Source organism: Lampetra fluviatilis, chromosome 59 (genome assembly GCF_964198595.1).
Source record: "Lampetra fluviatilis chromosome 59, kcLamFluv1.1, whole genome shotgun sequence".
Lineage (NCBI taxonomy): Eukaryota > Metazoa > Chordata > Hyperoartia > Petromyzontiformes > Petromyzontidae > Lampetra > Lampetra fluviatilis.
In genome coordinates this window covers 6,059,663-6,074,540 of record NC_136333.1, presented here as the reverse complement: position 1 = coordinate 6,074,540, position 14,878 = coordinate 6,059,663, and the positions used below count along the sequence as shown (strand labels likewise).

At 55.2% G+C, this 14,878-nt stretch overlaps 1 protein-coding gene and 1 long non-coding RNA gene across 2 annotated transcripts in view; both read left to right on the top strand.

The window, feature by feature from the left end:
• Positions 1–14,878, top strand: part of LOC144950707 (uncharacterized) — a 306,816-nt gene that overhangs the window by 33,705 nt on the left and 258,233 nt on the right. The gene's annotated exons all lie outside the window — the stretch shown is intronic.
• On the top strand, positions 162–1,034 carry LOC144950718 (platelet glycoprotein Ib beta chain-like). The gene is made up of 2 exons (XM_078880791.1): positions 162–189; positions 262–1,034. Exons 1-2 carry the CDS (start codon positions 162–164, stop codon positions 945–947), a joined length of 714 nt encoding a protein of 237 aa, XP_078736917.1. The 3' UTR covers positions 948–1,034.

Sequence of the window (14,878 nt, the reverse complement as noted above, 5' to 3'; positions counted from 1 at the left end):
TAGGAACTTGAATTGTGAGAAGAGACAAGACGTTGGGAAACGAGTGACAAACGGTGACTCACCAGTGACTCACGGCCTACCCGGCTACCCGTACCCGGCCGCACCAGGGTCACAAACGGGTACCCGTACCCGTTCCCGGCCGGGTACGGGTAGCCGGGTATATGGTAGGGTACGGCTATCGGGTACCCGGTTGCGACCTCTGCCCCACGATTGCAACCTGACCGCCCCCCCCCCCCCCCGCTGCTGTTCCCTGCCAAACAGTGCCCGCTCGCCTCCTCCTCCACCTCCTCCTCCTCCCGCCGCTGCTCATCACCTCCCTGGGCGCCAGCCCGTGCCCGCGGCCGTGCCAGTGCGCGGGCACAGTGGTGCATTGCAACGGCCGCAACTTGAGCGCCTTCCCGCACGACATCCCGCGCGACGCCACCGCAGTCTTGCTGCACGACAACGACATCGCACGCGTCCCCGAGGGAGCCCTCGAAGCGCTGCCCAGGCTGCGCTCCGTCACGCTGAGCGGCAACCCGCTGATCTGCGACTGCGGCGTGAGCTACCTGCACGCGTGGCTGCGTCAGAACCTGGGCACGGGCTCGGGCTCGGTCTCCGGGGGAGACGGCGCCGGCAGCAGCGAGGAGGGATCGAGGTCTCGGCTCGACGTGCGTTGCGCGGGGCCGCCGCCGCTATGCGGACGCAGGATCGCGCTCCTCTCGTTCCGCGAGGCGTGGGGCGCGTGCGAGCGAGGCTGCTTCTGGCTGAGCGCGTCGCAGGCCGCCCTCTACGTGTTCGGCTTGGCGCACGTGACGCTCGCCCTCTTGCTCGCCGGCTTCGCGTGTCTCGGGAGCTGCGCGCGCGCCCGCGAGGAGGCCGAGTACGAGGATATTGCGCGCGCCGTCGATGCGGAGTATGAGATTATCGGTGGTGGTGGTGGTGGTGGGAGAGCCGCCGCGCGCTGAGAGGGGTGCGGCGGAAACGTCGCGAAGTCGCCCTCGAGATTCGCGGTTCGCTCGTTGATGACGCCACTAACCCACCAACTCACCAACCAACCCAACCACCCACCCACCAACCCACCAACTCACCAACCAACCAACCCACCAACCAACCAACCCAACCACCCACCCACCCACCAACCCACCAACTCACCAACCAACCCACCAACCAACCAACCAACCCAACCACCCACCCACCCACCCACCAACCCACCAACCAACCCACCCACAAACCCACCAACCCACCCACCAACCACCCACCTACCAACCCACCTACCAACCCACTCACCAACCCACTCACCAACCCACTCACCAACCCACTCACCCACCCACCCACCAACCCACCCACCAATCCACCCACCTACCAACCCACCCACCAACCCACTCACCAACCCACCCACCCACCAACCTACCCACCTACCAACCCACTCACCAACCCACTCACCAACCCACTCATCCACCCACCAACCAACCCACCCACCAACCAACCCACCCACCAACCCACCCACCCACCAACCAACCCACCAATCGACCCACCCACCAACCCACCCACCCACCTACCAACCCACTCACCAACCCACCCACCTACCAACCCACCCACCAACTCACCCACCTACCAACCCACTCACCAACCCACTCACCAACCTACCAACCCACCCACCAACCCACCAACCCACCCACCAACCAACCAACCCACCCACCCACCAACCCACTCACCAACCCACCCACCTACCAACCCACCCACCCACTAACCCACCCACTAACCCACCAACCCACCCACCAACCCACCAACCCACTCACTAACCCACCCACCCACCAACCAACCCACCCACCAACCCACCCACCCACTAACCCACCCACCCACTAACCCACCAACCCACCCACCAACCCACCAACCCACTCACTAACCCACCCACGCACCCACCAACCCATCCACCAACCCACCCACCAACCAACCCACCCACCAACCCACTCACCAACCCACCCACCAACCTACCTACCCACTAACCCACCCACCCACCAACCCACTCACCAACCCACCCACCAACCAACCAACCCACCCACCAACCAACCCACCAACCCACCCACCCACCAACCCCCTCCACCATCACCCCTCCCACTGCCGCCACTACCCGCCGATGGAGAGTGCGCGCTCGTCGCGAAGGATGGCTTGAAACTGCGTCGGACATCCTCGCGGTTCCAGCGAAACGCGTCTGACAGCTAACTTTTGGTTGCGAGAGTCGGTTCGTCGTCGTGTGGCTGCGCGAGTGTTTGTAGTCTCCGAATTCGGTCCTGTGATCTCCCCTAGGTCGGGTTGAGTCCGTAGTGTAGCGGTTAGCGCTACGCTGCGCTACGAACCCGGCGACCCGGGTTCGATTCCCGCTCACGGCCAACACCAGTGACGATTATCTGAACCGGTCCTGGACCTCCCCTAGGTCGACTCAGCCTTAAATGAGTACCTGGTGTGGTGTGTAAACATCGCCACTGGGGAGACAAAGGCGGTCGGGCGTGGTGCTGGCCACCCACCCCCTCGTTCGTGTACCGTTCCGGCCTTCATAGGTGCTCGCTAACAGCACTTGCCCCTACAGTCTGTTAAGGCTATACGGGGGATCTTTGTGTAGGGGGCACAGGTGGTGCATCGGCCAGCCAGCTCAGTCAGTCGACCCGTGGCACCTGGGTCTGCCCCGTGACCTCCTGCCAGCGGGCGTTCGACACTTCACGTGGCCTCAACGTGCACCTAGCCTGGCACAAGCGTCGTGGTGACGTCACCGCCACTTAGTGGCGAATGGCGTTTGTTGTTATTGTTGTGTTTGTGATCTCAGAATCGATCCTGGGATCTCCCCGAGGTCGAGTTGAGTCCGTTCGTCAACTTGTGGATGTGTGAGTGTGTGTGTGTTTGTATTCTCCGAATCGGTCCTGGGACCTCCCCTAGGTCGACTCAGCCTCAAATGAGTACCTCGTCAGGTGTGTAGTAAACATCTCCAGTAGGGAGACAAAGGCGGTCGGGCGTGGTTTTGGCCACCCACCCCCTCGTGTGCCGTGCCGGCCTTCATCGGTGCTACTCGCTAACAGCACTTGCCCCTACAGCGTGTGATCTTTGCCTTGTAATCTCTGCAAAGATGTTAAGATTGTTTAATAATAAAAACAATACAAATGGCTGAGATTGGTTGTGCTACCTTGAATCTCATTTCACGGGACGGGTTCCGCCCTGCGAAGGTAAAGATCGAGAGCTGTCACCACCTCGAACTCCTCACTGCGACACGTGCTCGCTCCTGTACGCCCAGATCCCAGTCTCTCACCGTCCCCTCTGACAGACACTCACAAGGACCCATAGATCTGTCCTCACAGTCTCTCACCGTCCCCTCTGACAGACACTCACAAGGACCCATAGATCTGTCCTCACAGCCTCTCACCATCTCCTCTGACAGACACTCACATGCACCCATAGATCTGTCCTCACAGTCTCTCACCATCCCCTCTGACAGACACTCACATGCACCCATAGATCTGTCCTGAGCCTCTCACCGTCCCCTCTGACAGAGACTCACATGGACTCATAGATCTGTCCTCACAGTCTCTCACCGTCCCCTCTGACAGACACTCACAAGGACCCATAGATCTGTCCTCACAGTCTCTCACCGTCCCCTCTGACAGACACTCACATGCACCCATAGATCTGTCCTCACAGTCTCTCACTCTCCCCTCTGCGAATGAGTGGTGAGAGGGGGGGTGGTGAGAGGGGGGGGGCATCCATGAGCGACTGTGCGAAGATCCAATAAAAGAACGACGTGGTGCGTTTGTCAACAACAACAACAAACAACATCAACAATTCGCTTCGATGTTAACGCCGCAAGGCTGACGCGAGGGTTGGGGGGGGGGTTCTATTTTGGCCCCTTTCAGAGTAGGAGCCGGGGGGGGGGGTGACGCTGCTGCTGCTACTGCTGCTATTGCTGCTGCTATTGCTGCTACTGCTGCTACTGCTGCTGCTATTGATGCTGCTACTGCTGCTGCTACTGCTGCTGCTACTGCTGCTGCTATTGCTGCTGTTGCTGCTGCTACTGCTGCTGCTACTGCTGCTGCTACTGCTGCTGCTATTGCTGCTATTGCTGCTGCTACTGCTGCTGCTACTGCTGCTGCTACTGCTGCTGCTATTGCTGCTGCTACTGCTGCTGCTACTGATGCTGCTATTGCTGCTGCTACTGCTGCTGCTATTGCTGCTGCTATTGCTGCTACTGCTGCTGCTGCTACTGCTGCTGCTATTGCTGCTGCTACTGCTGCTGCTACTGCTGCTGCTACTGCTGCTGCTATTGCTGCTGCTATTGCTGCTGCTACTGCTGCTGCTATTGCTGCTGCTATTGCTGCTACTGCTGCAGCTGCTACTGCTGCTGCTATTGCTGCTGCTATTGCTGCTGCTACTGCTGCTGCTACTACTGCTGCTATTGCTGCTGCTACTGCTGCTGCTACTGCTGCTGCTACTGCTGCTGCTATTGCTGCTGCTATTGCTGCTGCTACTGCTGCTGCTATTGCTGCTGCTATTGCTGCTACTGCTGCTGCTGCTACTGCTGCTGCTACTGCTGCTGCTATTGCTGCTGCTACTGCTGCTGCTATTGCTGCTGCTATTGCTGCTACTGCTGCAGCTGCTACTGCTGCTGCTGCTACTGCTGCTGCTACTGCAGCTGCTGTGATGCGAACACTGTGGGAGGGGAGGGGGGGAGCGCAACATTTGGTAGCCGTTAGAGGCCACTACGCTACGAACCCGGCGACCCGAGTTCGATTCCGGCTCACGGTCAACCAAACACACGGTGACGATTGTCTGAACCGGTCACGGGGGTGGGGGGGGGGTGGACCCTCCTCCCCCTAGGTCTACTCGGCCTCAAAATGAGTAAACTGCAGCACTTGCCCCAAAACGTTTGGAGAGGCTACACGGGAGGATATTTGTCTCTTTGCGATGGCAATTAACCAGGAGCGACCCGCCCTGTGAAGTCGAACCGCGAGCCTCGTTTTTCGCAGCCCTGGAAATTGTGACCGGCGCAAAGCGAGGCTCCGTTACCTGCACGTTGGAGGGGGGGGGGGGGGGAGCACGGGACGTCGTGAACAACGTTGGGACGGGAGGAAGGCAACGAGGGAGCCCTTCCCGGCCACCTCAAGCGAAGATGAATGATTGGTATCTCCACACAGATGGTGGGAGGGGGCCTCATCCATCAAACTCTGCGATGGAGCTGGTCACAGGGAACCGTTCGCGTCCATCACGAGTCATTGGCTGTGTCCGCGCGCTCAATGTCAACGCGCTCTTCCGTTCACCGCGTGGTCCGGATCGGAAAGGGGCTCCGGGAAGTGATACGGACCTGTCGTAACAACCACCACCACCATCCCATCACCACCACTATCTCATAACCACCATCCCACCACCAACATCCCACCACCACCATCCCATCACCACCACCACCCCACCACCACCACTATCTCATAACCACCATCCCACCACCACCATCTCACCACCACCATCCCATCACCACCACCACCATCCCATCACCACCACCACCATCCCACCACCACCATCCAATCACCACAACCACCATCCCACCACCACCATCCCACCACCACCATCCCACCACCACCATCCCACCACCACCATTACCACCATCCCACCACCATCATCCCATCACCACCACCACCATCCCACCACCACAACCACCACCATCAGCACCATCCCACCATTACCACCATCCCACCACCATCATCCCATCACCACCACCACCATCCCACCACCACCATCACCACCATCCCACCATCATCATCCCATAACCACCATCCCACCACCACCATCCCACCACCACCATCCCACCACCACCATCCCATCACCACAACCACCACCATCATCCCATCACCACCACCACCGTCCCACCACCACCACCATCACCACCATCCCACCACCACCATCCCACCACCAACAACAACAAAAAGTTGTGCCCCGATTTCAATGACGGTCTCTCCCCTCCATATCTGGTGGTCGCACACACACCGACACACAAACCCACACCGACACACAAATAAAGACAAAGATCCCCCCCACCCCGTATAGCTTTAACAGACTGTTGGGGCAAGTGCTGTTAGCGAGTAGCCACCTATGAAGGCCGGCACGGCAACACGAGGAGATGGGTGGCCAACGCCTCGCCCGACCGCCTTTGTCTCCCCAGTGGCGATGTCTACCCATCACACCGGGTACTCGTTTGAGGCCGAGTCGACCTAGGGGAGAGGCCCCAGGACCGGTTCAGATAATCGTCACTGGGTGTTGGCCGTGGGCGGGAATCGAACCCGGGTCGCCAGGTTCGTAGCACAGCGCGCCCACCACAACGATTCGTCCGACAGCGAGATGATGATGATGATTACAGAGAGAGAGAGACAAAGTTTACAGATCACTGAGCGCTTCTCTGAACACGGCTCACAGTCCTCCGATAACCCAGAGCACGAGACGGACAGCGCTGAGTGACAACCCACTTGGGTAGCTTTGCAGCAGCAGCAGCAACAACTTCTTGGTTCTGTCGGTAAAGTCACGTAGAAGGGAAATAATATAATAATAATAATAAATTAAGCATTAAAAAAATGTATTTCATTATTTTATTATTTCCCTTCTACGTGACTTTTCCGAAAGAACCAAGAAGATGAATCCCTGCAGTCACGAAAGCTTTAAATCGAAACAACAACAACCACCACAACAACCAACAACAGCCACTCTCTCTGTGGGTTTCCTGGCCACGACGCTGTGCCGCCACGCGCTTCGTTGAGCTATCATACGGTGATTGCCAGGTCGCTTCTGATGACAAAAAAAAATCGCACCTTGCAAAGTAAAAAAAATTAACCCGTAAAAACAAAGTTTTTCACTATAAATCCTTTATATGCGTGGCGGCTAGAGTCCTCTCGTCCTCTGGCTTGAGATGGCTGCCACCTATGGGTCAGATGATTGCCTGCCACCATTAAGCAATTGGTAATTACATATAATTATTTTTTTCCTAAAAAGTGTAAAATTTTAGAAAAAAAATGTCACGAAAATTAATTGTCACGCACAACGAGTCTGTGTGCAAAATGTCAGCTCGATTGGATCACGGGAAGTGGGTTAAAAAAACGACCGAAAGATTTGCACGGTCGTAAGCGCGCAAGCAAGCAATCAAGTGAACTTAATATAAGGGATTTAAAAATAAGAGAGTTCATGGTTGCAGAGGGAATCTCGCTCCGAACCGCGTGCACCCGCCCTGGTTAATACTGCGTGGGTGTGCTTAACCTTGACGGTTGCTTGTGTGGCGATCTGAACGTCGTGATGTATTATGTTTCTACCTACGTGACTTTACCTAAGGAACCAAAGAGTATGCTACTTGTAAGCGTCCCACCATTGGGTAAAGTGCGTGTTCGATTGATGTGCGTTGTGTGCAATCGGTCGGTGGTATATTGCAGACAGATAACTGATTCTCTTAATCTGAAATCGTTGGACCATATAGTCACCACATCACCACCCACCAACCCACTCACTCCACTCCACTCACTCCACTCACTCACTCACCCACTCATCTACCCACCAACCCACCCACCAACCCACCCACTCACTCTACCCACTCCACTCACTCACTAACCCACTCCACTCACTCACTAACCCACTCACTCACTCCACCCACTCCACTCACTCACCTACTCACTCACCCACTCATCTACCCACCAACCCACCCACCAACCCACCCACTCACTCCACCCACTCCACTCACTCACCTACTCACTCACCCACTCACCCACCAACCCACTCACTCCACTCCACTCACTCCACTCACTCACTCACCCACTCATCTACCCACCAACCCACCCACCAACCCACCCACTCACTCTACCCACTCCACTCACTCACTAACCCACTCCACTCACTCACTAACCCACTCACTCACTCACTCCACTCACTCACTCACTCCACTCAACAAATAGATACAAACAACATGCTTAGGTTCATTCAACAACAACAACAACCGCCATTCGCTACTAAGTGGCGGTGACGTCGCCACAGCACTTGTGCCAGGCTATGTGCACGTTGAGGCCACGTGAAGTGGCGAACGCCCGCTGGTAGGAGGTCACGGGGCAGACCCAGGTGCCCCGGGACGACTGACTGAGATGACCGAGATGACTGGCTGATGCACCACCTGTGCCCTCTACTGTGCCAACTTGCTGTGCTTTAGCCACCCGGCGCTCCGCTCGTTGTTGTTGGAGGGCCTCCAACTGCCCAGTAGCGTCCTTCACGAGCCTCCTCCACAGAGGCCGATCTTCACATCGCTGGTACCGGTCATCGGCAAGTCCACTCAGCTCCACGTCCTCCTGTACCACATCACTCCATCTCTTCTCTAGCCCGTGCCACGCCCGTTTAGCCCCCTCGATCCGGGCAAACAAAAGCTGTTTACGCATGCGGTGACCGGGCATGCGGATTACATTACACACACACACCCACTGTTCTGGCAAAATGGACACACGGACGTTCAATTGATATCACATTTTGTAAATCTAAAAAATATATATATCCCTATCGCTGCCAAAAAATCCCCTACTTCCCGTTCAGTGTTAAATATAATTCCAATGCAGGAAGTCGGAGTGGGAGCTTCCTCTTCCAAAGGGCGCGCAGCAACTTGGCATGGAAATCATCTCGACACACACCGACCGATACAAAGGTCCCCCGTGTAGCGTTAACGAACTGTTGGGGCAAGTGCTGTGAACGAGCAGCGCCATGTGAAGGTGCCACCAAATGTGCCAGAGTGGGTGGAGAGGCAATAAATAAAACAGAAACCTGCAGGGTAAACTGCCAGAACTAGACGGGTGGTACAGGTCAGTTTAACCACTCATTCGCTCACCAACCCACTCACACATCCACTCACTCGCCCACACACTAACTCACCCACTCACTCACCCACTCACTCACCCACTCATTCGCCCATCCACTCATCCGTCCACTCACACACCCACTCATTCGCTCACCCACCCACTCACACATCTACTCACTCGCCCATCCACTCACCCACTCACTCGCTCACCCACTCTTTCGCCACTCGCCCATCCACTTACCCACCTACCCACTCACTCGCCCACCCACTCACTCACCCATCCACTCACCCGTCCACTCACACACTCATTCGCTCACCCACCCACTCACACATCTACTCACTCGCCCACCCACCCACTCACTCACCCATCCACTCACCCATCCACTCACACACCCACTCACTCGCCCACCCACTCACCCATTCACTTACACACCCACTCACTCGCTCACCCACTCACCCATCCACTCACACACCCACTCACTCACCCACTCACCCATCCACTCACCCATCCACTCACCCACCCACTCACCCACTCTCTCGCTCACTCACTCGCCCATCCACTCACTCACTCACCCACTCACCCATCCACTCACTCGCCCACCCACCCACTCACTCACCCACTCTCTCGCTCACTCACTCGCCCACCCACTCACTCACCCATCCACTCACCCGTCCACTCACACACTCATTCGCTCACCCACCCACTCACACATCTACTCACTCGCCCACCCACCCACTCACTCACCCATCCACTCACCCATCCACTCACACACCCACTCACTCGCCCACCCACTCACCCATTCACTTACACACCCACTCACTCGCTCACCCACTCACCCATCCACTCACACACCCACTCACTCACCCACTCACCCATCCACTCACCCATCCACTCACCCACCCACTCACCCACTCTCTCGCTCACTCACTCGCCCATCCACTCACTCACTCACCCATCCACTCACTCGCCCACCCACCCACTCACTCACCCACTCTCTCGCTCACTCACTCGCTCACCCACTCACTCACCCACTCACCCATCCACTCACCCATCCACTAACACACCCACTCACTCGCTCACCCACTCACCAGCCCCATCCACTAACGATACCCACTCACTTGCTCACCCATCCACTCACTCACCCGCACGCTCTGAACCAGGGTAAACGGCCAGGACTTAGTGCGCGTGGCAAAAGGCCACTTGAACGACGTTGAGTTGAGTCGAGAGGCGATTTGTGCGAGCCCCGATGTTGAATAAACCCGAGTGCGAGGATCCGACAGACGTGCGATGAGAAAACGAGAGATATGAATTCTAGATTTGAAGCTTTCGTGACTGCAAGGATTCATATTCTTAGGTTTTTTTTTCGGTAAAGTCACGTAGGTAAAAAATTAAAATTAATAAAAGTAAAATAAAAAATAAAAATCACGACGATTCGGAGGCAACACAAGTCTCCGTCAACGCGAAGTTGTTGAGTTAAAGAACGCGGACAGAGAGCTGAGCTGAACGAAATCCGCGGTCGTCAGCGTCTTTGAGTAAGGACGCGATTCGCACGGAGAGAGAGCGAGCGAGAGAGCGAGCGAGACAGTGAGCGAGAGAGTGACCGAGAGAGTGACCGAGAGAGTGAGCGAGAGAGCGAGCGAGAGAGCGAGCGAGAGAGTGAGCGAGAGGTGTGGGTTTACATAAAGCAAAGTTATATTAAAAAAAAATACGAAATGATGAACGAAGCAAAGTGCCGAATACACCGAGCATCTTCTTGTTTCCACTGATCATAAAAAAAGAGAGCGAGAGAGTGAGCGAGAGAGTGAGAGAGCGAGCGAGAGAGTGAGCGAGAGGTGGGGGTTTACATAAAGCAGAGTTGTAAAAAAAAAATACGAAATGATGAACGAAGCAAAGTGCCGAAAACACCGAGCCAATCGAGCTGTTTCCACTGATCGTAAAAAAAGGAGAGAGGGGAGAGTGAGAGGGGGGTGGGCGGTGGACATCGCTATCAGCAGCCGCGTGTAAAGCTAGAATCAGAATGCCTGAGCAAAATCTACAAGAAAGAGAGCGAGCTCGGACTAAACCTAATAGGTGCATTCAACAGAAAGATCTACTTTGAAACCACACACATGTGTGTGCATTGCGATAGAGGAATTGACTGCTGCGTGTATCGTCCACGCGATGATTGGAACGAGCTCGCAACCCAGCCACCTCCAACCCGCCCGTGTGACGTTGCAGAGCATCGCTCCGACCGCGTGAAAAAAATATAGAAACAATTTTTTTTTAAATCCTTTTTATTAAGTTCGCTTGCTTGCTTGCTTGCGTGCTTGCGTGCTTGCTTGCTTACGACCGTGCAAACCTTTCGGTCGTTTTTTAACCCACTTCCCGTGATCCAATCGAGCTGACATTTTGCACACAGACTCGTTGTGCGTGACAATTAATTTTCCTGAAATTTTTTTTCCATAATTTTACACTGTTTAGGGAAAAAAATTTAAATATTTAATTACCAATTGCTTAATGGTGGCAGACAATCATCTGACCCATAGGTGGCAGCCATCTCAAGCCAGAGGACGAGAGGACTCTAGCCGCCACGCATATAAAGGATCTATAGTGAAAAACTTTGTTTTTAGGGGTTAATTTTTTTACATTTCCGGCAGTAAAACGAGAGTTGTGTTGAGATGTTCAGACGCCGAATCGAAACCTTTTGCAAGGAATCACGTCCGCGTGCACCGCACGGATTGTTGGTGAACATGTGTAGGAGTGATAATTGTTTTTATACCCTTCTATCTGGCAACAAAACTGACACCTTTTTACAAGGAGTCATGTTTGCATAGACCGCAATACCTGCAGTCATAATACAAACAAAAGCCATAACTCTGATAATGTGCACTGTCCTTGAAGTTGATTGGTCCACACCCGAGACAGCTTTCCTTAGAGCCTAGTCTCACATGGGTTGGACCAGATGACGCCAAAAGGCGCACAAGGAAAGCTGTCTCGGGTGTGGACCAATCAACTTCAAGGACAGTGCACATTATCAGAATTATGTTTTTTGTTTGCATTATGACTGCAGGTATTGTGGTCTATGCAAACATGACTCCTTGTAAAAGGTGTCAGTTTTGTTGCCAGATAGAAGGGTAAAAAAACAATTATCATATTTTTACTGGCAAATGAGGTGCCCATGATGTGTAGGGGTGTCAGGGGAAGGATTCCCACCAATAGGAGGGTTAGTGGGAGGGGTAATCGAGAATTGTAGTGCGTATTTAATGTGGCGCTGCACTCTGATGTTGTAGGAAAAAACATTTATTAAAGCGTCTATTTAATTAAGTAGAACGTGTTGTCTTTATTTATTTAAAGTTGCGCATTTTGATGTGACGTCACATTTCTCAACCCCCCCCCCCTCGTCACACATCGTCACAAATGTCTGACACCCACCCCCCCCCAGGTGCGTGACGTCATTTATGGACGGCCCCTTGGGAAAACATCAAGAAAATAGCGGTTAGCTGAGTCTCAACGTAGAGTAGGGGAGCGGCAATAACCCCCACCGCGCCACCCCCCGCTATGAATGTGTACCTGGGGAAGGTGGTGATCGCGAACCGTTAAACCAACAAAGCTTTCACCGGCCTTAATCTAAGTTGTCTTGTGGTTGTTGTTGTTGTTGTTGTTTGACTTGCATCCCACGGGGATTTTTGCACACAGCGTTGGTGTAACGGTGTTTTTTCTGAAATATTTTGCTGTCTTTTCTTGGATTTTCTGTTTGCACTTAGTCACATATTCACTTTAAGATGTTTTCTTGTTCATGTTTTTAGTTTTTTGTTTGTTGCGGTTGCACCCGATTCAAGAGCCGAATGGCTCACAGGGCTACACCTAATAAATGCAACTTGAAACTTGAACCGGCACGAGAGCTTAATCGCGATGGGCGGGCGGGCGTGCGTGGGGGAGGGGGAGGGATGGGATTTCCACATTTTAAGATTTCGAGCGCTCGCCGGGCTAACTCCGAACTCGCAGAAGAACTCCACTCGACAGCTCCCGGTTCATTTAGCCCCAATAATTACACTCAGAGCCGAACGCCTGTCCTGCGCCAACGCCGAAAATTCGCATTTTCACCCGTTAATTTGGATTTTTTTTTTGGGGGGGGGGAGGGTGGTGGTGGTGGTGGTGGTGGGGGGTAGCTAACTGGCTGTCTGACAAGCGGAGTAGGGATTAATCACGACTCGTGGAGTCTACGGGAGGAGGTAAGTGGCGCGGGGTGAGCAGTCCGTTCAACGATAATCCGCGACCGCGAATGGCAGTTCCTTCGTAGCGCAAAGTCGTTGCGATGTCTAAACGTCAGCCCCAGAGCGGGAGAGAACCCCCGCTGGTGGCAGTCGAAACGGCTCAGCGAGAGGCGAGGGGGAGGCCGTGTGCCGGTGCCAGAGAGATGAGCGTGGAGATCCGAGCAGGACTTGGAATGTTGTGCTGCGTGTGAATGCGGCATTTCGCGTAGTTTGAACGGTGGGAGGGAGCGTAGAGAGAGAGGGTAGAGAGAGAGAGGGGGTAGAGAGAGAGGGTAGAGAGAGGGGGTAGAGAGAGAGGGGGTAGAGAGAGAGGGGGTAGAGGAGAGGGGGTAGAGAGAGGGGGGTAGAGAGAGAGAGGGGGGTAGAGAGAGAGGGTAGAGAGAGGGGGTAGAGAGAGGGGGGTAGAGAGAGAGGGGGTAGAGAGAGAGAGGGGGTAGAGAGAGAGGGGGGGGTAGAGAGAGGGGGGTAGAGAGAGGGGGGTAGAGAGAGGGGGTAGAGAGAGGGGGGTAGAGAGAGAGGGGGTAGAGAGAGGGGGTAGAGAGAGGGGGTAGAGAGAGGGGGTAGAGAGAGGGGGTAGAGAGAGAGGGGGGTAGAGAGAGAGGGTAGAGAGAGGGGTAGAGAGAGAGGGTAGAGGGAGAGAGGGGGTAGAGAGAGAGGGTAGAGAGAGGGGGTAGAGAGAGAGGGGGTAGAGGGAGAGGGTAGAGAGAGAGGGGGTAGAGAGAGGGGGTAGAGAGAGGGGGTAGAGAGAGAGGGGGTAGAGAGAGAGAGGGGGTAGAGAGAGAGGGTAGAGAGAGAGAGGGTAGAGAGAGAGGGGGTAGAGAGAGAGGGTAGAGAGAGAGGGGGTAGAGAGAGGGGGTAGAGAGAGGGGGTAGAGAGAGAGGGTAGAGAGAGGGGGTAGAGAGAGAGGGGGTAGAGAGAGAGGGGGTAGAGGAGGGGGTAGAGGGAGAGGGTAGAGAGAGGGGGTAGAGAGAGAGGGTAGAGAGAGAGGGGGGGTAGAGAGAGGGGGTAGAGAGAGGGGGTAGAGAGAGGGGGTAGAGAGAGGGGGTAGAGAGAGAGGGGGTAGAGAGAGAGGGGGTAGAGGGAGAGGGTAGAGAGAGAGGGGGTAGAGAGAGGGGGTAGAGAGAGGGGGTAGAGAGAGAGGGTAGAGAGAGAGGGGGTAGAGAGAGGGGGTAGAGAGAGAGGGGGTAGAGGGAGAGGGTAGAGAGAGAGGGGTAGAGAGAGGGGTAGAGAGAGGGGGTAGAGAGAGGGGGTAGAGAGAGAGGGGGTAGAGAGAGGGGTAGAGAGAGGGGTAGAGAGAGAGGGTAGAGAGAGAGGGGGTAGAGAGAGGGGGTAGAGAGAGGGGGTAGAGAGAGAGGGTAGAGAGAGAGGGGGTAGAGAGAGGGGGTAGAGAGAGGGGGTAGAGAGAGGGGTAGAGAGAGAGGGGGTGGAGAGAGAGGGGGTAGAGAGAGAGGGGGTAGAGAGAGGGGGTAGAGAGAGAGGGGGTAGAGAGAGGGGTAGAGAGAGGGGTAGAGAGAGGGGTAGAGAGAGGGGGTAGAGAGAGAGGGGGTAGAGAGAGGGGGTAGAGAGAGAGGGTAGAGAGAGAGGGGTAGAGAGAGAGGGTAGAGAGAGAGGGGTAGAGAGAGAGGGTAGAGAGAGAGGGGGTAGAGAGAGAGGGTAGAGAGAGAGAGGGGGTAGAGAGAGAGGGTAGAGAGAGGGGGTAGAGAGAGAGGGGGTAGAGAGAGAGGGGGTAGAGGGAGGGGGTAGAGGGAGAGGGTAGAGAGAGGGGGTAGAGAGAGAGGGTAGAGAGAGAGGGGGGGT

Coding starts and splice junctions, on each gene's coding strand:
- LOC144950718 (XM_078880791.1), top strand. CDS start 162: ATGGTAGGGTACGGCTATCGGGTACCCG. Junction 190..261: donor GTACGGCTATCGGGTACCCG/GTTGCGACCTCT, acceptor CCTGCCAAACAG/TGCCCGCTCGCCTCCTCCTC.